The sequence below is a fragment of the Onychomys torridus genome, chromosome 7 (assembly GCF_903995425.1).
Source record: "Onychomys torridus chromosome 7, mOncTor1.1, whole genome shotgun sequence".
NCBI lineage: Eukaryota > Metazoa > Chordata > Mammalia > Rodentia > Cricetidae > Onychomys > Onychomys torridus.
Genome location: NC_050449.1, coordinates 102,476,464 through 102,497,315, shown reverse-complemented (window position 1 = coordinate 102,497,315; position 20,852 = coordinate 102,476,464). Strand labels below are relative to the sequence as shown.

At 50.7% G+C, this 20,852-nt stretch overlaps 2 protein-coding genes across 22 annotated transcripts in view; one reads left to right on the top strand and one right to left on the bottom strand.

The window, feature by feature from the left end:
* Dhx30 (DExH-box helicase 30) overlaps positions 1 to 9,559 on the top strand; it is a 28,690-nt gene extending 19,131 nt beyond the window's left edge. For all 6 annotated transcript variants that reach the window (XM_036192859.1, XM_036192860.1, XM_036192856.1 and 3 more), the window contains 16 exons: positions 1,223 to 1,524; positions 1,961 to 2,081; positions 2,717 to 2,866; positions 5,148 to 5,300; positions 5,596 to 6,432; positions 6,703 to 6,778; positions 6,861 to 6,965; positions 7,174 to 7,349; positions 7,547 to 7,753; positions 7,836 to 7,917; positions 7,989 to 8,182; positions 8,290 to 8,449; positions 8,557 to 8,714; positions 8,808 to 8,911; positions 9,002 to 9,141; positions 9,231 to 9,559. In XM_036192859.1, the coding sequence (XP_036048752.1) occupies positions 1,223 to 1,524; positions 1,961 to 2,081; positions 2,717 to 2,866; positions 5,148 to 5,300; positions 5,596 to 6,432; positions 6,703 to 6,778; positions 6,861 to 6,965; positions 7,174 to 7,349; positions 7,547 to 7,753; positions 7,836 to 7,917; positions 7,989 to 8,182; positions 8,290 to 8,449; positions 8,557 to 8,714; positions 8,808 to 8,911; positions 9,002 to 9,141; positions 9,231 to 9,484 (3,219 nt within the window). In that variant the 3' untranslated portion in view covers positions 9,485 to 9,559. The remainder of the gene's footprint in view (positions 1 to 1,222; positions 1,525 to 1,960; positions 2,082 to 2,716; positions 2,867 to 5,147; positions 5,301 to 5,595; positions 6,433 to 6,702; positions 6,779 to 6,860; positions 6,966 to 7,173; positions 7,350 to 7,546; positions 7,754 to 7,835; positions 7,918 to 7,988; positions 8,183 to 8,289; positions 8,450 to 8,556; positions 8,715 to 8,807; positions 8,912 to 9,001; positions 9,142 to 9,230) is intronic.
* Positions 9,560 to 11,314: 1,755 nt separating this feature from the next.
* Map4 (microtubule associated protein 4) overlaps positions 11,315 to 20,852 on the bottom strand; it is a 145,070-nt gene continuing 135,532 nt past the window's right edge. For 9 of the 16 annotated variants that reach the window (XM_036191952.1, XM_036191959.1, XM_036191947.1 and 6 more), the window contains 5 exons: positions 20,112 to 20,204; positions 15,846 to 15,927; positions 13,863 to 13,975; positions 12,154 to 12,343; positions 11,859 to 12,029 (listed from right to left, as the gene is read on the bottom strand). In XM_036191952.1, coding sequence (XP_036047845.1) covers positions 12,022 to 12,029; positions 12,154 to 12,343; positions 13,863 to 13,975; positions 15,846 to 15,927; positions 20,112 to 20,204 — 486 coding nt within the window. In that variant the 3' untranslated portion in view covers positions 11,859 to 12,021. Of the gene's footprint in view, positions 12,030 to 12,153; positions 12,344 to 13,862; positions 13,976 to 15,845; positions 15,928 to 20,111; positions 20,205 to 20,852 lie in introns of all 16 variants that reach the window. The other 7 variants (XM_036191951.1, XM_036191956.1, XM_036191960.1 and 4 more) reach the window with 3 other exon arrangements.

The following is a 20,852-nucleotide window of genomic DNA, read 5'->3' as shown; positions in this document are numbered from 1 at the left end:
GTATTGATTGATGCATGTCTTTAATCTAATCCCAGCACTCAGGACGCAAAGGCAGGAAGATCTTTGTGAGTTTGAGGCCAGTCTGGTTTACAGAATGAGTTCTAGGATAGCCAGGGCTGTTACACAGAGAAACCCCATCTTGAAAAACAAACAAACAAAAAACCCAACCCAAAAAATTTTTCTTTGATTTCTTTCTGTTTGTTTTGCAGTGCTGAGGACTGAACCCAGGGTACATGTTAGGTGAGGGGCTCTACCAGTGAGCTACAGCTTAAGTGAGCCCTTTGAATTCTTTCTTTCTTTTTTTTTTTATTAAGTTTTTTTTTTCCCGTGTGTGTGTGTGTGTGTGTGTGTGTGTGTGTGTGTGTGTGTGTGTGTAGGTGTTTTACCTGTGTGTATGGCTGTGCACCATGTATCCTATCCATTGGAACTGGAATTACAGATGTTGTGACACTCCATGTGGGTGCTAGGAATGGAGCTCAAGTCTTTTTTTCGTATAGTTCTAACAGGATTCTTGTGTTAGAAATGGCTGATGTTGTAGGCCACTCATTTCCTGATTACTGATGCTTTGTCAATTACTGTGTAGCTGTATCTTCTACTCTCCTGGTTACCTGTTTGCTTGTTTGTTTGTTTATTTTGGTGGTTTCAAGACAGGGTTTATATGTGTAGTCCTGGACATCCTGAAACTCACTCTGTAGATCAGGCTGTCCTCGATCTCACAAAGGTCTGCCTGCTTCTGCCTCCTGAGTGCTGGGATTAAAGTTGTGTGCCACTGGGTCTGGCTTATCTAGCTTATTTTCATTTCTCATTTTTATTTGTTTGGGACAAAGTCTTGCTGCTCAGGCTGTCCACAGCTTTCAGTGATCCTCCTGCGTAGGCCTGGGAGACCTAAGATTTCAGGCATTTACCACCAGATCCAGCAGATCTAGGCGTTTTTAAGTCTTCTCTTCCTTTTCTTCTTCCCTTCTGTCAGTCTGTTCCTTCCCTTTCTTTCTGTTACTGTTTTTTGAGCTGGTCTCACTGCATAAGTAAGACTGGCCTAGATCTCAAGACTCTTCTGTCAGCTTCCGCTGCTGGGATGAGAGGAGCGCCCCATCATGCTTGGATTGAAGTCTTCTTTGTATTCCCATTTCTGGCCAGGGCTGAAGTGTGTCTAGCAGAGCACAGAACAGGTTGACTGAGGTGTGCTGATGGTATGCTCCTCACAGTTTTTTTTGTCCAACAGGGCTGGGGTCTGCTGGGTCCACGGAATGAACTGTTTGACGCAGCCAAATACCGAGTGCTTGCTGATCGTTTTGGGTCTCCGGCTGACAACTGGTGGCGGCCAGAACCCACCATGCCTCCAACTTCTTGGCGGCAGCTGAATCCTGAGAACATTCGGCCAGGGGGTCCTGGAGGCCTATCACGATCCTTAGGCCGAGAGGAAGAGGAAGATGAGGAGGAAGAGCTAGAAGAAGGGACCATTGATGTGACGGAGTTTCTGTCCATGACCCAGCAAGACTCCCACAACCCACTCAGGGACTCAAGGTACTGTCCTGCATCCCCTGACACATCTTGGCCTGGGATTAGTCTTCTCTGAGTCCCCACATCTGGGAGGGCTGTGCCCAATGCTTTAGTCTTCACAGCCTGTTGCTTAGTGTGTTTCTCCCTATCTGGGACCTGGGTAGGAGGGACAGTGCACTGGTGACTACTATCCTGGGCTGTGCCTGGCCTTCTGCAGACAGCACATGGGTCCAGCTCACACTCGGCCCCACCTCTCAGCAGTCACTCTGCTCGCCTCTCTCTGGGGAAGCCAGGGCCTGTGGGCTGCTGCAGTGTGACCGAAGAGGCAATAGTTCCTGGCCCAATCATCTCACACCTCCTGTCTATCTGTCACACCAGCACTGTGTCCAACCTTGGAGTCCCAGAGAAACTTGCCTAGGACGACAGCGGATTTTTTCACCTCCACTGTTTGTCCTCACAGGGGGGGCTCCTTTGAAATGACAGACGATGACAGTGCCATTAGAGCTCTGACCCAGTTCCCACTTCCCAAGAACCTTCTGGCCAAAGTGATTCAGATCGCAACATCCTCCTCCACAGCTAAGGTGAGTCGGCTCTCCACAAGTGTGGGCTTGAGCAGCAGGAAGGAAGGAAGCTCAGGTGTGGGGCAGGGCTCAGGATGCCTGTCTCAGCTCCCACCTAGGCCAGCAAGAAGGACAGTGGGATCCTTGATGGATGCAAAGCAGAGCAGCCGGGGGCGGGGGGAGGCGGCGGTGGGAGGGGGCAAGCACAATGACACGGACAGATGATGATGATGAAGGAAAGGGGGATCTGTGACCAAGTGGTGCGTTAGGGATGTGAAAGAATAGGAGTTTGGTGTCTGTGGTGTTTAAATGTCATCCTTGATGCCATAGCACGGGGCCTCAGAGGAGGCTGGGGTAGAGAAGAGGCCCTTTTACTCGTCAGGACATGCCTGGGTTTTGGCTCATGCTAACAGCTCCAGCCCCAGAGTTTCCTGAAGGTGCTAATCAGATGGGGTTAGGAAGACGGGTAGTGGCATCTCATGAATCTCGTCTTCTACAGAAATTGAGAAGCAAGCTCAGGACTAGGGCCACACAGGGTCATTGATGGGTGGCGGGCATAAAGCAGAGGGACAAACAGGAAGTCCCTGAGGTGCCTGGACTAGCCAGCTCTCTGTTCATTCCGGCCTGTGGTAATTTCCTCACTTTCCTCTGTGTAGAACCTCATGCAGTTCCACACTGTGGGCACCAAGACCAAGCTGGCTACACTCACTCTGCTCTGGCCCTGTCCCATGACCTTTGTTGCTAAAGGGCGCCGCAAAGCCGAGGCTGAGAATAAAGCAGCGGCCTTGGCTTGCAAGAAACTGAAGGTAAGTCCCGTTGTCTGTGACAGAGTAGTCCACTGCTTTAGGAAGTAAAGCACACACCAGGCCTTGGCTGTTTGTTCCCAGGTAGGAAAGGATCCAGGGCCCTGTCTCTGCATGTATTGGTTACCACTGTCTCCTTGACTACTTCCCTAGAGTCTCTTTGGGGACTTTGCCTGTGAGCTCAGCCTTGATAACACTTGCCCAGAGTCTAGGTGAAACCAGAGTGTGACCTCACAGCAGAGAGGTTTGAAAGAGCTTGGGTTAGGAGGTGGGCTGGGTGCCCAGAGAGATCCTGCAGCCTTGGTGGCAGTGTGAGTAGCCTGACGTGCGTCTAGAGGGACAGTTGAGCAAGTGAGTGGCGTTAAGGTGATAGTGATGTGGCCTGCAGGTTGTGTCTCACCCTCACCCTCTTCCTTTTAAACGCTCACTGTGTGCGCCGAGGCACACACCTGGAGGCCAGAGTCAGTTCTTTTTTCCTTTTTTTTTTTTTTTTTTTTTTTTTTTTTGGAGCTGAAAATCCCCAACCCATCTCTTCTTTTTCTGTATGAATCAAACTCAGGTCATCAGACTTGGTGTCAAGCCTCCGTCCTCTTTTTTTTTTTTTTTAATTTGAGACAGAATCTGGTGTATCCCAGGCTGGCCTGGTACTACACCGCTGAGGATAACCGTGAGCTTCTGGACTTTCTGCATCCACCTCCTAGGTGCCTGTACCACCATGCAGTGCTGGGGACCAAACCCAGAGCTTCATGCATGCTAGGCAACTGACCACTAACCAGCTTAACTGCATCCCTAGCCTTACCTCCAGCTCCCCCTCCTTTCGAGACAGGGCCTCCCTAAAGCTCAGCCTGGCCTGGTACCTGCTGTGTAGCTCAGGCTGGCTTTCAACTCCTAGCCTTGTCCCATCCCAAATGATAGCATTATCAGCAGATACCACTAAGCCTCGCAAGTTCTGTGTTTTTGTTTCTTCCTCTTTCTTCCAGGGTTAGGATTGAACATAGGCCATTCCTCATGCTCGGTGGCCACTCTACTGTTGTGCTGTATCTATAGCAGTTCCTGTGAAGGAGCTCTGGCATTGGCTGACGCCATAGCCATAGATGGCATTCTGTGTGGTTAACAGAATTGAGTTCATCTGAGCATGAAGGTGGAAAATGTGAACTGAGCCTGCTTTACTGAGTGCTCTAGTGGCCCTTTGTAAATTGGTTTGGAGAACCATGTCTTAGATCCCTCTGATGGTGAAGGGTACACCTGTCAACGTGGAGAATATGAGGAGTCCATATGTCGGGGTGCTGTATACCATTATCCTAGTACTTGGGAGGCAAGGCAGAAAGATGGTCATGAGATCAAGGCTAGCCTGGGCTACACAGCAAGGCTATATTCAAACAAACAAGATCAACAAAACAGAAGAGAAAAAGTTGAATGCAGGCGGTGAAGTATGAGGGTGTTTGGGCTCTGCTTTGGGCTCCGCAGGGCAGACTGGGCCTCATTGCAGGATGTGGAGGAGTCTGCAATTCCCCTTCCTGTGTTTAAGTCCTGCACTCTTGGCTTGGGAGAGACTGTCTGGGAAGGAGCTGCCATGTTGGGAAGCTCATCCACACAGACAGCAACGTGGTAGTGCTGGTGCCTTTTGTAATCAGCACTGGTGGAGGGGGCACCTACAGTGGGAAGATGTCCTCAGGGAGGTGACACGGGGGCTGAGTTTGCAGAGAGAGCTGGTGAGCTTTCCACATGGTAGACACACAAAGCTAAGAAAATGATGGGCCCACATTTGCCCGAAGGTCATATTTTGTCTCATGAGGTGATTTTAAGCATGCGGTGAAGCAAACAACCATTTTACTTTATAGGGCCTATTTTATCATGTTTAGACATTTACAGGACATTCCATGTACTTCTCTGTATGGTGGGTCACAGATGGCACTGGCCAGAACAGTTAGCAGCAAGCCCTGCTAGCAGGATTTGGGTGGGGAAGCTATGGTGGGGGGCACAGGGAGATCTTGAGGAGTAGGGTCTTCAAAATGATACTGGTCTTCTGGGATATTGGAAGGCTGACTGCACCAGAGAAGGCTGTTCTTGGGCTACCATGTCTGGGCAAGGGTAGGTAGTTGGGTTCTACTCTGATATCTCATTTAATTCTTTTTTTATTTTTTTTTTTAAAGTTTTTAAAACTTACTTCTAGAGTTATACCATGTAGCCCAGGCTAGCCTGGAATTTGGCAAGCCTCTTACCTCCACCTCCTGAGTGCTGGGATTCTAAGAGCATAGACTGAGCTATACATATCCTCCTGCAGAGCCTGGGCCTGGTGGACAGGAACAATGAGCCGCTTACCCATGCCATGTACAACCTGGCCTCCTTGCGTGAGTTGGGTGAGACCCAGCGCCGGCCATGTACCATCCAGGTGCCCGAGCCCATCCTTCGCAAGATAGAGGCCTTCCTGAGTCATGTAAGAGTCCTGCCTTCCATCCCACTGTCTCCCTCTCCAGACTGAAGGCTGCTTCTGCCTGCAAAAGGCATAGGAAACCTGTTTTTTTCCCCACTGAGCAGGGAGCTTTGGAGCACCCTGGCCCTAAGTCCCCTTAGTCATGTCTGTGAGGGTGTCAGGGCAGTCATGCCCAAGTTCTCCTCTGCTCTGTGGGTTGGGCCCTGACATCTGACTAGGTGGATTCTGTGGAGGGGCTGACTGCATGGAGGAGGAAGACAGGCATCTCTGTCATTTTGCTTGCTTCCTCGTCCTCTAGTACCCGGTGGACAGTTCATGGATTTCCCCAGAACTCCGGCTGCAGAGTGATGACATCTTGCCCTTAGGCAAGGACTCAGGGCCCTTAAGTGACCCTATCACAGGCAAGCCATACATGCCCCTGTCAGAAGCGGAGGAGGTACGCCTGAGCCAGAGCCTGCTAGAGCTGTGGCGGAGGCGAGGGCCGATTTGGCAGGAGGCCCCCCAGTTACCTGTGGACCCTCATCGGGACACTATCCTCAGTGCCATTGAACAGCACCCTGTGGTGGTCATCTCTGGGGACACAGGCTGTGGGAAGACCACACGTATCCCTCAGCTACTGTTGGAGCGCTATGTGACTGAGGGCCGAGGTGCCCGCTGCAATGTGATCATCACACAACCTCGCCGTATCTCAGCTGTGTCTGTGGCGCAGCGGGTCAGCCATGAACTGGGCCCCTCCTTGCGCCGGAACGTGGGCTTCCAGGTGCGCTTGGAAAGCAAGCCCCCAGCCCGAGGTGGGGCACTGCTCTTTTGCACTGTGGGTATCCTGCTGCGGAAGCTGCAGAGCAACCCCAGCCTAGAGGGTGTGAGCCATGTTATTGTTGATGAGGTCCATGAGCGGGATGTGAACACAGACTTCCTGCTGATTCTGCTTAAGGGCCTTCAGCGGCTCAACCCAGCCTTGAGGCTGGTGCTCATGAGTGCTACAGGAGATAATGAGCGCTTCTCCCGCTACTTTGGGGGCTGCCCTGTCATCAAGGTGCCTGGCTTCATGTATCCCGTCAAGGAACATTACCTGGAGGACATCCTGGCCAAGCTGGGCAAACACCAGTACCCACACCGGCATCGGCACCATGAGGTGAGAGGGACATCCCCATATACATACACCCCAGGGTTGCTGGGCTTTCTTTTGGAATTTCCTCCTCCCTATCTTCATGATAGAGCATACTATCTTCCCAAGCCTGTCTCCTTGATAAAAATTGGGGACTAATCATGCCTATGTGTGTGTGGCAAAGTATGTGAGGGCTGGAATTCACATACCAAGTAGCTCACTCTCAGTGTCCATTGCTGTGTCCTGTGTATGACCCCTACCCCATGACTGTGACTGGCCTTTCTTCCCCCACCCCAGTCTGAAGATGAATGTGCACTTGATTTGGACCTTGTGACTGACTTGGTTCTGCACATCGATGCCCGTGGGGAGCCAGGTGGGTGCGCCCCCCACTTCTTAGCTATTTCCTTTCCCTACTTGCTGGGCAAACCAGCTCATGGCTGCAGGCCCCTTTACAGGTGGGATCCTGTGCTTTCTGCCTGGTTGGCAAGAAATCAAAGGAGTGCAGCAGCGTCTGCAGGAGGCCCTGGGCATGCATGAGAGCAAGTACCTCATCTTACCAGGTGAGAGTCCTGCCTCTGGGAGTGACCCAGCTTGTACTCGTGGCCCCAGTTTCTGACTGTGTTTGACCATTCTTCTCTGAGGGTTTATCAACTGGTTTCAGCTTATGGGGGCAAGGGAGGGGGTGGGGAATTCTTGTCCTGCCCTCAGTCTGAGACTCTTCTGGTTCGAACAGTGCCTGTAGCCCTTTTGCATCTTGCTATCCACCAGTGCACTCCAATATCCCTATGATGGATCAGAAGGCCATATTCCAGCAGCCTCCACTTGGGGTGCGTAAGATTGTATTGGCCACCAACATTGCGGAGACCTCCATCACAGTTAATGACATTGTGCACGTCGTGGACAGCGGTCTACATAAGGAGGAACGCTATGACCTGAAGACCAAGGTGGTGCCTCTCTCTTGGACCCAACCCATCCATTGGGGGAGGACTCACTCCTGTTCTGAGCGGGCTCCGTCTGCTGTAGACATCCTTTCTGTGGGAAGGCCACACTTAGGGGGATGTCTCTGTCGAGGGTGGTGAGGGTGACTGGAGAAGTGGGCAGACAAGACCTGTAGATGTGTAGGTTTCCTGCCTTTCCCCAGGTGTCCTGCCTGGAGACTGTGTGGGTGTCGAGAGCAAATGTGATTCAGCGCCGGGGCAGAGCAGGCCGCTGCCAGTCAGGTTTTGCCTACCACTTGTTCCCGAGGAGCCGGCTGGAGAAAATGGTTCCTTTCCAAGTGCCAGAGATCCTGCGCACACCCCTCGAGAACCTGGTGCTGCAAGCCAAAATCCACATGCCTGAGAAGACGGTGCGGCAGGGGCAGGGCTGGGGAAGGGCTTGCTCCTGGACAGGGCAACAGGCTCATGGGGGTGTGGTTCTTGTTGCTGCAGGCAGTGGAGTTCCTCTCTAAGGCTGTGGACAGTCCAAATATCAAGGCAGTGGATGAGGCTGTGATACTGCTCCAGGAGATCGGTAAATGGAGACTCGGAGTGGTTGGGCTATGGAGTGGCTCATGGGTGGGACTGACAGCTGAGCTGTTGCAGGGGTGCTGGACCAGCGGGAGTACCTGACCACCCTGGGGCAGCGCCTGGCCCACATCTCTACTGACCCCCGGTTGGCCAAGGCCATAGTGTTGGCTGCCATCTTCCGCTGCCTGCACCCACTGCTGGTGGTTGTTTCCTGCCTTACCCGGGACCCTTTCAGCAGCAGTTTGCAGAACCGGGCAGAAGTAGACAAGGTTAGATCCAGTGCTTCCTATTGCCCTCTTGCTGATTTATTCATCCCCACCCATTGTCCTGAGCTGGGCTCTAGTTGCTCTCCTGACCCCTGGACATTCTCCCCTAGGTGAAGGCACTGCTGAGCCACGACAGTGGTAGTGACCATTTGGCCTTCGTGCGTGCTGTGGCTGGCTGGGAGGAGGTGCTGCGATGGCAGGACCGTGCCTCCCGGGAAAACTACCTGGAAGAAAACCTCCTGTACGCCCCCAGCTTGCGCTTCATCCACGGTCAGCCTGGCCCCCAAGAGGGCCTTCCTGGGCACCTCCCACCCACAGAGCTCCCATCCCCAGCCTTGGGGCAGGGCCTCTGTTCACACTGCACTTTGCCTCTCCAGGGCTCATCAAGCAGTTCTCGGAGAACATTTACGAGGCTTTCCTAGTGGGAAAGCCCTCTGACTGCACACTGCCCTCCGCTCAGTGCAATGAATACAGCGAGGAAGAGGAGCTGGTGAAGGGGGTGCTGATGGCGGGCCTCTACCCCAACCTCATCCAGGTGCCGCCTCTAGGATAGGAAACTGACCAGGTCCCTACCTCTCTTCTCCACCCCTAGCCCCTTGCTCAATATTTCCCTCCTCTGTCCCTTTAGGTGAGGCAAGGTAAGGTGACTCGGCAGGGGAAGTTCAAGCCCAACAGTGTCACTTACAGGACCAAATCTGGCAACATCTTGCTGCACAAATCGACCATTAACAGGTGGGTGGCAGGCAGGATTAGATAGGGAGGGAGGGCCTCAGAGACCGGCCAGAGGTGTGGCTTCACATTGCACAACACTCTGTTCCCTAGGGAGGCTACCCGGTTACGGAGCCGATGGCTGACATACTTCATGGCCGTCAAGTCCAATGGTAGCGTTTTTGTTCGAGATTCCTCCCAGGTGCACCCGCTAGCTGTGCTGCTCCTAACAGATGGGGACGTCCACATACGTGGTGGGTACCCTCCCTTCCACCACTCCAAGGCCTCCTCATGGCCTCAAGGGCATGGCCAACACAGACTCCCTGTCTCTGCCCTTCCCCAGATGACGGGCGCCGGGCCACCATCTCACTGAGTGACAGTGACCTGCTGCGGCTAGAAGGTGATTCAAGAACTGTGCGGTTGCTAAGGGAGCTGCGGCGAGCCCTAGGCCGAATGGTGGAGCGGAGCCTCCGTAGTGAGCTAGCTGCACTTCCCCTTAGTGTGCAGCAGGAACATGGGCAGCTGCTTGCACTGTTGGCAGAGCTGCTGCGGGGACCTTGCGGCAGCTTTGATGTGCGCAAGACAGCTGATGACTGAGTCCCTCTTCCGCTGGGGCTGTGTACAGAGTGCAAATGTTTATTTAAAATAAAAGTTATATTTATCCCTTGTGAATACTGCTGTCCTACTAAGGGCTCCTCTCATGACTCTGGGCTCTTGGCCCCGATTCAGGGGGACCAGAGATGCTCACCGCTGGGGAATGAGCCACCAGAGCAGGCAACACATTTCAACTGCTTTGCTAGTAAGTCTCAGCATTGACACAGCTGCTCTAGTGATAACCACAGCACTTTTCTGGGCAGCGTCGATTTGTGTGATGGTCCTGCAGGGAACACCTGTGTCTCACAGATGAGGGAGGAGCTGAAGGTACAAGGGGATAAAGTAGGTATGCGGATTAACAGATGACAAGTAACACAGCCTGTGTGGTCAGATGTCAGGCAGCTTTATTTAAATCAGTACAGTTACAGACACAGGTAATGGCTAAGCCATGAGCAAACGAAGTACAGAAAGATCTCATCCCCAAACCTTGCAAAGTATACACATCATATGGCCCTATAGTCTCAGTCGGCCAGATGAGCCTTCTCAGGTTCTGACCTGTGGGACCATTCCAGGAAGCGGGCCTTTTAAAGAGTCTCCCTAGACAGCTCAGGCCACCTTCTGTTCTCTAGTCCTTGGCCAGTGGACTCCGGTCAATCTCAGCATCCTCGAGGCCCCAGGATCAACACCAAGGAAGGCAGCAAGTACCTTTATGCCCTCAGCCACCAGCACCCCCGTCCCCACTGCTTATTCTTCCCAGTTGCATCTTGCTGAAAAAATACTAACACTGAAGGCTCCATGAGTAGAGCTAGGGAGTGTGTGTGTGTGTGTGTGTGTGTGTGTGTGTGTGTGTGTGTGTATAGAGCTAGGGATTTAGTTTCAAGATTTCTGAAAGGAAACCGTTGCCTCAATGTCTAGGACCTTCAGTCCCAGGGATGATTTCCTTGGGCAGAGACAGTACAGACCTCTACCTGCTCAAGCTATACCTGGAGCAGAGGTGGAGGCTGTGTCAGGAGGAGGGCCAAGAGGGTGAGATCTGGGCCAGCCTCCTGAAAGGCAAATCTGCGCAGCAGAAAATGCCCCACCAGAGGAGCCCTTAGACACTCCCAGGCCATTTCACTACGAACTTAGGTTTGCATCCTTTATTAGAAACCATGCAGACTTTAATACAAAAAATACAAGTGCAATAAGAATCTTGTGCTGATATGATCCTCAGGATATTCTCAGCATGGCAGCCATCCCACCCACAAACAGACCACTCTGGGATGGCCACCACCACGACTGGCCTGGCCTCTCTTGCTCCTTTCCAGTCACACCAGGTCTCATGCATTTTAGTTTGAAATTTCCACACCTGGTTCCCCACTGTTCTGGATTTCTCAGGCTCCCCAGGACATGAGGGTTTGGGTGCCTTGGCCTGCAAGTGCAGGTCAGGGATTCTGACCATCATTTCTGTTTCTCCAGCCCTGGCTTTGTATCACACGTTGACCACCAGTTCCCAGGGAAGGAGACAGGCGCCAAAACCAGCCTCTTGGTTAGAAAAAAGAAAGCAGCATACACAATGCCAGCACAACTAGTCACACTGGCCCGCCCTAGCTGTCCGACTGCTTTGTGTACTAGGTAGCAGCCCTACTTCCCACTTTTCTTCCCACTAGGCCCCAAGTGGCCGAGAGTAGGGCAGCTCCCAATAACTGGCATTCTCCTCTGTGGAGATTCAGGCCCTCCCCCTTGCTTCCTTCATCACCTACTGAGAACTCTGTAGACATGGCTTTAACCTGCAAACTAAACCACCAGTTCATAGGTTATTGGGAGGGAAAAAAAGGCTAGAACAATAAAGAAGAAAGTGAGACAGCAGCTATTCAGGAATAAGCAGTGAGGACAAGGGCAACGGACCCCTGATTAACTCAAAGAAGGGCAGCAAGGGGGCCTGATACCACCTACAGGGTGGCTTCCTCTGCGGGGTCGAGGAGAGGCAGTGGTTTCGGTTCCAGGGGATTCAGTCAGTGCTGGTCACAACCTGGAGTTCACGTCTACTAGTCCCTCCAGGTTGAACCAGGGAAGAGAGGGTTTGTCAGTTTCTTGGAATCCCAACACCCCACCCCTAGATCCCACAGAGATCCCATCAGACTCCCCCTGCCCCCAACTCTGTCCATGGAGCAGTGGTGCAGTGGTGGGATGGTAAAGTTGGAGCTGGGCCAGAAGAGGGTGCAAGGAGGTGAAGGCAGCTGGGGCTGCTGCCTTGAGCAAGCTAGGCAGGAGGGACAGAGGCCTAACGGGCTGCCCAGCACCCAGGAGCTTACAAGTCTAATAGACAGCCCGGGAAAGGGAGCCCAGGGCCCGGGACCCCAAGCTTGGGCAGCCAGGGAAGTGGGGAGGCCGGGAGACAATGTCAGCCCCATGGTCGGTGCGGGCCCTGGCATTTGCCCGGAACGTCAGCCTGTAGGTCTCAATCTGCAGTGACACGTGAGGAGGGACGGAGAGGGCAACAAGGGGGAGACAAGAAGGGGAACATAGGGGAGATAGAAGACGAGACCAGAATGTCATCATTAGATGCCTGGAAGATAAAAGGTTACCTTGTTAAAATTTAGGCCATACTCCAGTCATAAAACAAAGGAGTTTCAATTTTCAGCCAGTGACAGGGCCCCTGGCTGGCCCTTAGGCCAAGCCCAGCCACTTACTTGTCTCCTGGATCTGGCTGTCCAAGGTCTGGGGCTCCCTTTGGTCACCACCCCCTGACAGGGTGGTGTGGCCACTGAGGACACTGGCTGAAGTAGGGGCGCCAGCGTCAAGTGCAGCCTCAGGGATGGCCGGCTCCTCCCCAGCAGGGGGACCCGGACACGGAGGGGCCTCATTGCCACCGCCCTCAGTCTACAATGAAACAGTGGGGGAGACAGTGAAGGGTCAGTTGGGGAGGGAGTGGGATGGGTGATGGTGGTGAGGTCTCATATACAGCCTTCCCAACCCACACCCCCAGCAACCACTGGCTCTACACCAGGTGTCTACCCTCTCTTCCCCACCACTGACTCAAGACTGGAGCTGGTCGGGGTGAGTCTCACTATAGTTGATACCAGAGAAACCATGGCTAAGACAACAACAAGCAACAGTAACTCTGAAGAGCACACAAGAGTGGACTCGGCCTGGCTGGGAAATAGGGGTGGCCCCTGCCAGACCACAGCTGATGCTTAGAGGGCCCTTGGTAACTAAGTAGGCACCCTGGCTGCTCATCTGTATGGTAAGGTCCCCTCATTGTACAGCATCTTTTATGCTTGGCATCATTCATGGGCACATGGATACAGAGGAAGCAGGAAGAAGGTATCCAGAGAGGTGTTAGCCAGGAACATTGATTTCAGGGCCTTGTAGAGCCCAATTGGAGGATACTCAGCATCAACAGTGGGAGCTTTTAGTGAGCTGGACCACTATGCCCCAGAAAGCCCACCAGGCAACAGTGGAGACAGACAAGGAACAGATTGGGAGGTAAAGTGGAAAAAGAAGTACACAAAACTTGGCACAGAAAAGCCTGGGTGTGAATCTTGGGGTGTGAATCACTTCCTGCTGTGGCCATGAACCAGACCTCAAATCTGTAACGTCCCACTCAGACAGACTGAAGGATGATGCCTCAAGTCTGGGAGGTTAAACTCTAAAAGCAAAGTTCCCCACAATGTTAACTGAGGTGGAGCCGGGGCTGGAAGCAGAGTATGAAAAGAAAGGCTGGCTGCAGAGTGCCTGCACTCAGTGACAGGAGAGAAGGTGCAGGGGACCATGGCCCTGCCCCCCCCCCCCCCACGCCTCTTCCTGAGTATCAGAAACAGCTTCATGTTTGGGAGCCGTAAGCCACTACCCACCTGCATAGGTCTCCCCACCTGCCCACGACACTGAATGAGGGATAGATGGAACACAAAAGGTCTCACGGTACTGTGGAACGAGGTGGGAGGAAGGAGGAGAGGGAGGAAAGAGGAGAGGGAGGAAAGAGGAGAGGCCCAGCCAAAGTGAGATATGCAAGTCTGTCTCTGTCTCTGCTCTGACGCTTTTCCAGAGTCTGGGGCAGGGCAGGCCACCAGCAGTACTAGTCTCTGGAGTAAAAATGATAGTCAAGGAACTATGTGCTGAATGCGAGCTTACCTTCTCACCTGTGCCCCAACCATGTTCCATCAGAAAATGGCTGAGATGTGACCAATAAGGAAGGCCATAGTTCTCAGGAGCAGACACTGCCACCAGGGTGGCTGGGGCTCTGCCTCCTCTGCACTAATGTGGTCATGGAGACAGTGATGGGGTGACTGAACATGTGACTTCTGAAGAAACTGAGGGGCGGTGACAGGCCTGCTAAGCCCCATTGCAACCGCACTGTCCCCACACCACCCTAGCTTTGCACTGGTGACCCAATCACTACCTTCACGGCACCTCCTGCAGGCAGGTGGCCCACGTTATCGAGAGATCCAACTTTGGCCTGGGCCTTCTCCTTGAAGTTCAACTTCTGACTTTCAATCTTGACATCTCCTCCTCCTGGAATGACAAAGGAACTGGTCATTGAGCAGCTCCAGGGTAGTCCTGAGGACAAGAGGCAGTGGTAATACCTCCCTTAGTGGGAAGGCTGATCTACAACCACTGTTCTCCTTAGTGCTCCAGCCAAGGTCTTGACTGCACAGTTGATGCTTGGTGAATGACAGGGGAGGAGCTGGACACTGACTGCGTGAGCCCCAGCATGGAAAGAAGGAGCAATAAAATAGAAAGGGCAGGCGCAGAAGTGGGAGTGGAGAAAAGGCTGACAGGGCCCAGTGCTCTCGGGCTCGGGGAGAAGTAACGGATATTTGCACACAAGGACAAGGTTGAGAGCATACTGCCAGAAGGGTACACTGGCATCATCTTCTGATCCTTCCGTCCCTGTCCATCTGCACTCAGCCCACACCTACCCAAGTTCCTGACAAACTTACCAGGTTTCCTCCCTACTGTAGGGATAGCCCTGGCAACATCGGTGCCATTAGGACAAGAGCTATCTCATAAACGGATTTTCCAGATAAAGGGGAGAGGGATAAACAATTGGCGACCACAGGGTTTGGTCTCCCATTAGAGAACACAGTCTAAACTGGATCTCACAATCCCAATACTTGAAGGAGGAGTAGGAGGACGGCTAAAAGTCGAAACTGCCACAGCAAAGCTAAGACTAAAACAAACCTGCTGAGATGGGGTGGGGTGGTTCTGTGCCTTCACTTTAACTGGCCCAGGAGCTGATCTCAGGAGACATCAGCTCTGGAGCCAGTGTGCCAGGTTCTGGAGTAAGACCTGACAACCCACTGTCTGCTGTGGGCTAGGAACTAGAGCATGAGCCAAGGCCAAGTGCTCAGGCTCTTCTGAGAGGCCTCAGTGGGACACTGTTAGTGATGCTGCCAGAGGGAAATGCCACTGGTACAGCTACCAGATCCTCAGGTTCAGTCAGCATTCCAAGAGCTCTCTTCTCCTGTAAGGCTGGGCACCAAGGAGTCTCTGCTTGTGGGCTCCATTTGTTACTGGATTTGCCATGAGTCTGAACCACCACTTGACTTCCTCAACACTAGCTCCCAGCATGCTCATTCAGGAGGCTGGCCCAGGTCAACAATGCTAGGCACACAGCACACAAGCTTACCAGGGACAAGATGGAAATGTCACCAGGAAACAGCTGTCAAAATGGTCCCAACAAACTGTCCCTCTTCAACAGAAAGGCAGCACCCAGCTGCTGTCTCTGGCATGGTTGGAAATCTGTGCTGCTTCTATCAGGCACTGAGGGGGTGGGAGGTAACTCAAGAGTTTTTCTTCTTTATTTTTCGTGTGTGTGTTGCATATAGGCATGTGTGTATGTGCAGGTAGGTGTGTGGGTTCACATGCTCGTAAAGGCCCAAGGTTAAGTGTCAGGAGGGTTTGAAGGTCTCTCTCAATTGAACCCAGAACTCGCAAATATGGCTTGTCTAGGGATATAATGTCTACACCTTCCAAGCACTGAAATTACAATCTGGCTACCATGTCCAGAGGGCATTTATGTGCTTTCCAGGGATCTTAAGTTGGGTCTGGGCACTCTTTCAAGAACTGACTCAGAGTGGGTTTTTTTTTTTTTGTTTTTTTTTTTTTTTGTTGTTGTTGTTGTTGTTGTTGTTTTTCAAGACAACAAGGGTTTCTCTGTGTAGCCATGGCTGTCCTGGAACTAACTCTATAGATGAGACTCACAGAGAGCCACCTGCCTCTGCCTCCCAAGTGCTGGGATTAAAGGTGTGTGCCACCACTGCCTTGCTCTGGCTCAAGAGTTTTGATGTCATGAAACCATCCCAGCCGGAAGGCCACTAAAATAACCTCTGAAGGTCCACCTACCCCAGGGAGTCTTAGCACCACAGGCAGAGACACTCACCAGGCTTGTGCTTGATATTAGCTTTGGACCCACACTTTGAGGATACCTTGGAGATGTCCACTTTCTTATTCTGGATCTGAACCTAAGCAGAAGAACAGAAAGCAAATATCCTCAGAGAGAAGACAGATCATGGATGAGCCCAGCCCCACTTCATGAGCTCCCTTGGTTACCCCCATCTCAGGTCTGTTCAAGGATAAGGCTACATCCTAAAGTGCTTAAAAGAGCCTATGATCTATGATCTTGTCTTCCCCTCTGAACCCACCTCCCAGTCCCAAGTCTTCCTTTCCATTCTCCAGAGCTGCTCCTCTGTGCAGGATACAAACACCAAAATCAAGGCGCTCCTAAAATGCCCCTCTGATTTGGTCTCCAAACCTTACCCATCAACTTCTTGCCCATAGAAACTTAGACCAGGGGCTGAAGAGGTGGCTCAGGTTAAGAGCACTGACTGCTCTTCCAGAAGTCTTGAGTTCAATTCCCAGCACTCACACGGTGGCTCACAACCATCTGTAATGAGATCTGGTGCCCTCTTCTGTGTACATAATAAATAAATAAATCTTAAAAAACAACAACAAAAACTAACACTGAGTTTCCTTCCAGTGCTTTTCAATGCATGTCACCCCAGATCAACTGCACAGCCACACGTGTGGCTTTGGACTCACTACATGATACAATCAGTCTCCCAGGAAAACAAAAATACACACAAGGGCCACAAATGATCTGTACTATTTGGCATACATCTACCCCTCAGCAAATACTCAGCACTTAGGTTATTTCCTATCTCCACAAAAGAATTATCTTCAAAATGTAGAATAAAGTTATCAATTAAATCTTTCTTACATTTTATGTTAAAAAGGTGTATTTTTATCTGTGTGTTTGAATATTCTGCCTACATGTTATGTTTGTGCATATTTGGTGTTCACAAAGGCCAGAAGAAGGAGTTTGAGAGCTCCTAAACTAGAGTTGTATAGTTGTGAGATGTCATGTGAGTACAGACAATCAGATAACCACTTCTTAGCCACAGAAGACCCCCTTTACCAAGAACACTTGTTCCTTTTGAGCAGTCAGTACTGGAGGCACAGTCCTGTGTGCCTCTAGAGTCTCTGTGCCCAACAGTCTGTCCTACCATGCACAATTTGCTTTCTTGCTTCCTTCAGGCTTTCCATAGGCTTTCATTTACAGATACTGTGTTTGTTTAGAAAATAATCAACAGAATGAATTGCCTGACAAGATCATGTACACCATGAAGGTTGTACTAGCACACGTTGGCCTCTAATCCCAGCACTTCAGAAGGCAGATGTAGCTGGAGCTCCATGAATTCCAGGCCATCCAAGGCTATATGTTATGTTTCTTCTTTGAAAGATAGTTCTCACACTAACATAGACTGCGCCGTGAACATCTGGTCTAAGGCAATTCTCCTGCTTCAGGATTCTGTGTTCTGGTAACCTCAGAAGTGCATGCCCTCAACTAAAAATCTGGCCGTTATTTAATTAGCCCACCAATGTATACCGAAGCAAGGGTGAATATCCCTGAGATCGCCTGTGGGAAATTAACAGAAACCACTTAGTCAGTCTGGGACTGGATACTTTTCAAAATGATGTGAAGTTACACTTGAGGCCTCCCTTTATTATCTCCTAACTAGGCCTCAAAGAAAGGAAAGCTGGTGAGAAAAAGTTCTGATTCAACGACATATTCCAGCCCCAAACTAAAGGATGCTGGAAGTCTCATGAAGACATACTCTTCTGACACCAGAAACATGACTAGTGGCTGATGCGGAAAAGCCATGAACTGGGAGTCATGCTGAAATGTGGGAGAAAAATGTAAACTTAAATTAGTTAAAAAAAAAAAAAAAAAAAAAAAAAAGCCACAACTGCAGGAGAAAGGAATACTAAATGAAAACATAGGCTACAAACAGCAAAATTAATATTCCATACAACAGGGACTGGGGGGGTATCTCTATGGGTAAAGTGCTTGCCATACAGTGTAAGGACCTTAATTGAGCTCTTCAGATAAAGACTTTCTCTCAGGGCGGAAGAACTTGATCAAAGAGGCCCTCTCATCTCTACCCATGTGCTGCGTGGCTTGAGTGTGTGTACCACACACACACCCAAAGATGCTAGCTAGATCAGAATATGCAGGTTATTCACCCCCCACCAAGTAGCTTAAAACAAAAGAGTTACTTGTATAGAAGGATCCTAAGATTAAAGAAAAATGCCAGGGAATGGTGGCACACACCTTTAATCCCAGCACTTGGGAGGCAGAGGCAGGCAGATCTCTGTGAGTTCTGGTTTGTTGATTTTATTCATTTATTATTAAGACCGGGTCTTTCTATGTAGCCTTGGATGTTATGGAACTCAATATGTAGACCAGGCTGTCCTTGAAATCAAGTGCTGGGATTACAGGAGTGTGTCACCCCATTAGACTCTTATCTATTTATTTTTAAAAATTTTTATGTACACTGGTTTTTTGCCATGGGTGTCAGATTCTCTGGAACTGGAATTACAGACAGTTATGCTGAGAATTGAACCTGGGTCCTCTGGAAGAGCAGTCAATGCTCTTTTAAGCACTGAGCCATCTCTCCATCCCCACTTATCTATTTTGTTTTGTTTTGTTTTTGAAGACAAGGTTTCTCTTGTGTAGTTTTGGTGCCTGTTCTGGATCTCTCTCACTCTATAGACCAGAATGGCCTCAAACTCACAGAGATCTGCCTGGCTCTGCCTCCTTCAGGCTGGAATTAAAGTCGTGCACCACCACCACCATCACCACCACCGCTTGGCCTTACCTCTCCCTTATCCTAAGGAACACCATAGGATACATCCAGTCATAGGCCAATACTCTACTCTGTTCTACCTACACCAATACATGCTGTTGAAATAAACTGCTCACAGGTCGGAGCACTTATTCTTCCCCTTACAAGGGTGAAACAGAACCCAAATTGTCATAAAATCTTAAGATGGGAGGAGCTACAAAAGCAGCTGAAACACAGGATAGATGAACACACAACTTCCTTTTCTTTCCAATGTTCTCTGGGTATGCAGTTTGGGAGCATTTGGGGAGCACTATGCCTTTGATTCTAGTACTAGGAGGTGGACACAGTAGAATTATAAGTTTGTGAACCCATCTCAAAAAAAAAAAAGTATGGCCTGGTGGTGGTGCACTCCTTTAATCCCAGCACTTGGGAGGCAGAGGCAGAGGCAGGTGGATCTCTGGGAGTTTGAGGCCAGCCTGGTCTACAGAGCTGGTTCAAAGACAGCCAGGGCTACACAGAGAAACCCCGTCTTGAACACAGAAACAATAACAACAAAACACTGTTGAGTTTTAACTAGGAAGTATAAGCAGGGGCTGACTAGAAAAAGGAACACTCTTGGCTGCATTCCTCAATGTAAAACTTCAGGGGTGTGTTGCAGACCTGGGCAGAATGGCCTGAGAATCTGGGGAAGCAGGGGTGCAGAGAGAAAGAAGGAGAAAGGAAAGTGGAATACCCCAATTCAGGATGGTGGACTGAAGACAAACCAAAATGGGCCAGTTCCTCTCAAATGTGAGGTGAGGGCAAGGCCCAGGAATGTGCCCGTGGTACTCTGCAGACTTCTACCTGCCTAGGCACCACCACAGGAACAAGCAGGTAACACCCACTGAAGGATGATGCCCCTCGGAGCTGTTTCCCTGGACCTGAACCTCCCTGCGCACTGTAACCACCAGTATCCCCCAACACATGCAAAGAGCTAACATGAACAGCACTGTGGTCACGAGGAGGATGTTTAGATGGAACAGACAAAAGAAAAGGGCTAAAAGGAGAAGATGGAAGGAGAGCAGAGAAGAGGGAGAACATAAAGGAAGAACACAGACAGGAGCAGGAGTGGCAGGGTGAAATGCTGGTGAATATAACTTCGTAATGTCAGAGATTCAAGCACAGGCCTTGGTAGGATATGGGTACGTGTCTCAGAGCAGGGATTCCCCCAGGGGCTGCCCAGGCAGATAGGCAAGTCTGTACATCCCAAGCAATGGGATCTTCAGCTCTCATCAGGTCTCTGGCTCAGGCAGAGAAAAACAAAGCCTCCCACACATGGTGGTGAGATGAGACCACCCAAGTATCTCTAGCCATGGATCATTAGGACACCTCCAAAATATATACAGGCCTCCAGCTCCCATCACATGGCAGGAGCCCAATCCAGACCATTGAGATGCTGTCACATGAGGGAAGGGAGCCCTCTTGCCGGGGTTTCCCAGAGTCTATGCCTCATACACTAACTGACCAGAGCTTATACTTACATTGCCACCTCCAGGGACATGCTTAATATTGTCCTTGGAACCACACTTGGATTGAATATGGCTGTAGCTCACTTTTTTGGAGACTATCTGGACCTGGAGTGTTAGAGAACAGAGAGAAAAACAAAAACAAAAAACACAAAGGGAGAGGGCTAGTTAGAACTTACACAGAGCAGGTCCACATATGATCACAATACCAACAAGAGCGTCCTTAGACCTCTGTCCACACTTTCGTTAGAACATGGTTGGCAAACAAAGGAAAATGGATGAAAGCAAGAAAGGGAGTGAGTAAAGAAGGCGACAACAGAAGCTGTACAGGGTTGTGGCTGTCCTCACTGCTCTGGGGGCTGGGCTGGAGTTTCTAAGACTCAAACAGGCCCCTGATGCCCACTCAAATACTGGCCCAACTTATTGTCTAGACCCTTCTCTGAAGAGTAGATACTGATGCTCTGGACCAGTTCCCATCTGGGTCTTGGAACTTGCAGCCAGACTCAGGCAGCCCTGGAAACAAAAGCTGCCTAAGTGCTCTAAGAATTGCTTTTGTCAACTGGCTAATAGCACAGATCTGATAACAACAGGAAGGAAGACACTGTTTATATAAAAAGGCAAATGGTCACAGAATCTTGAACCTGCTACCAGGAGCAGCACACACCACAGATTCAGTAGCTGGCACACTTCACCCATCTGTTTCAGGCTTTTAAGAACACGATGTGATAACCATGGAGGGACTTCATTTCATTTGTT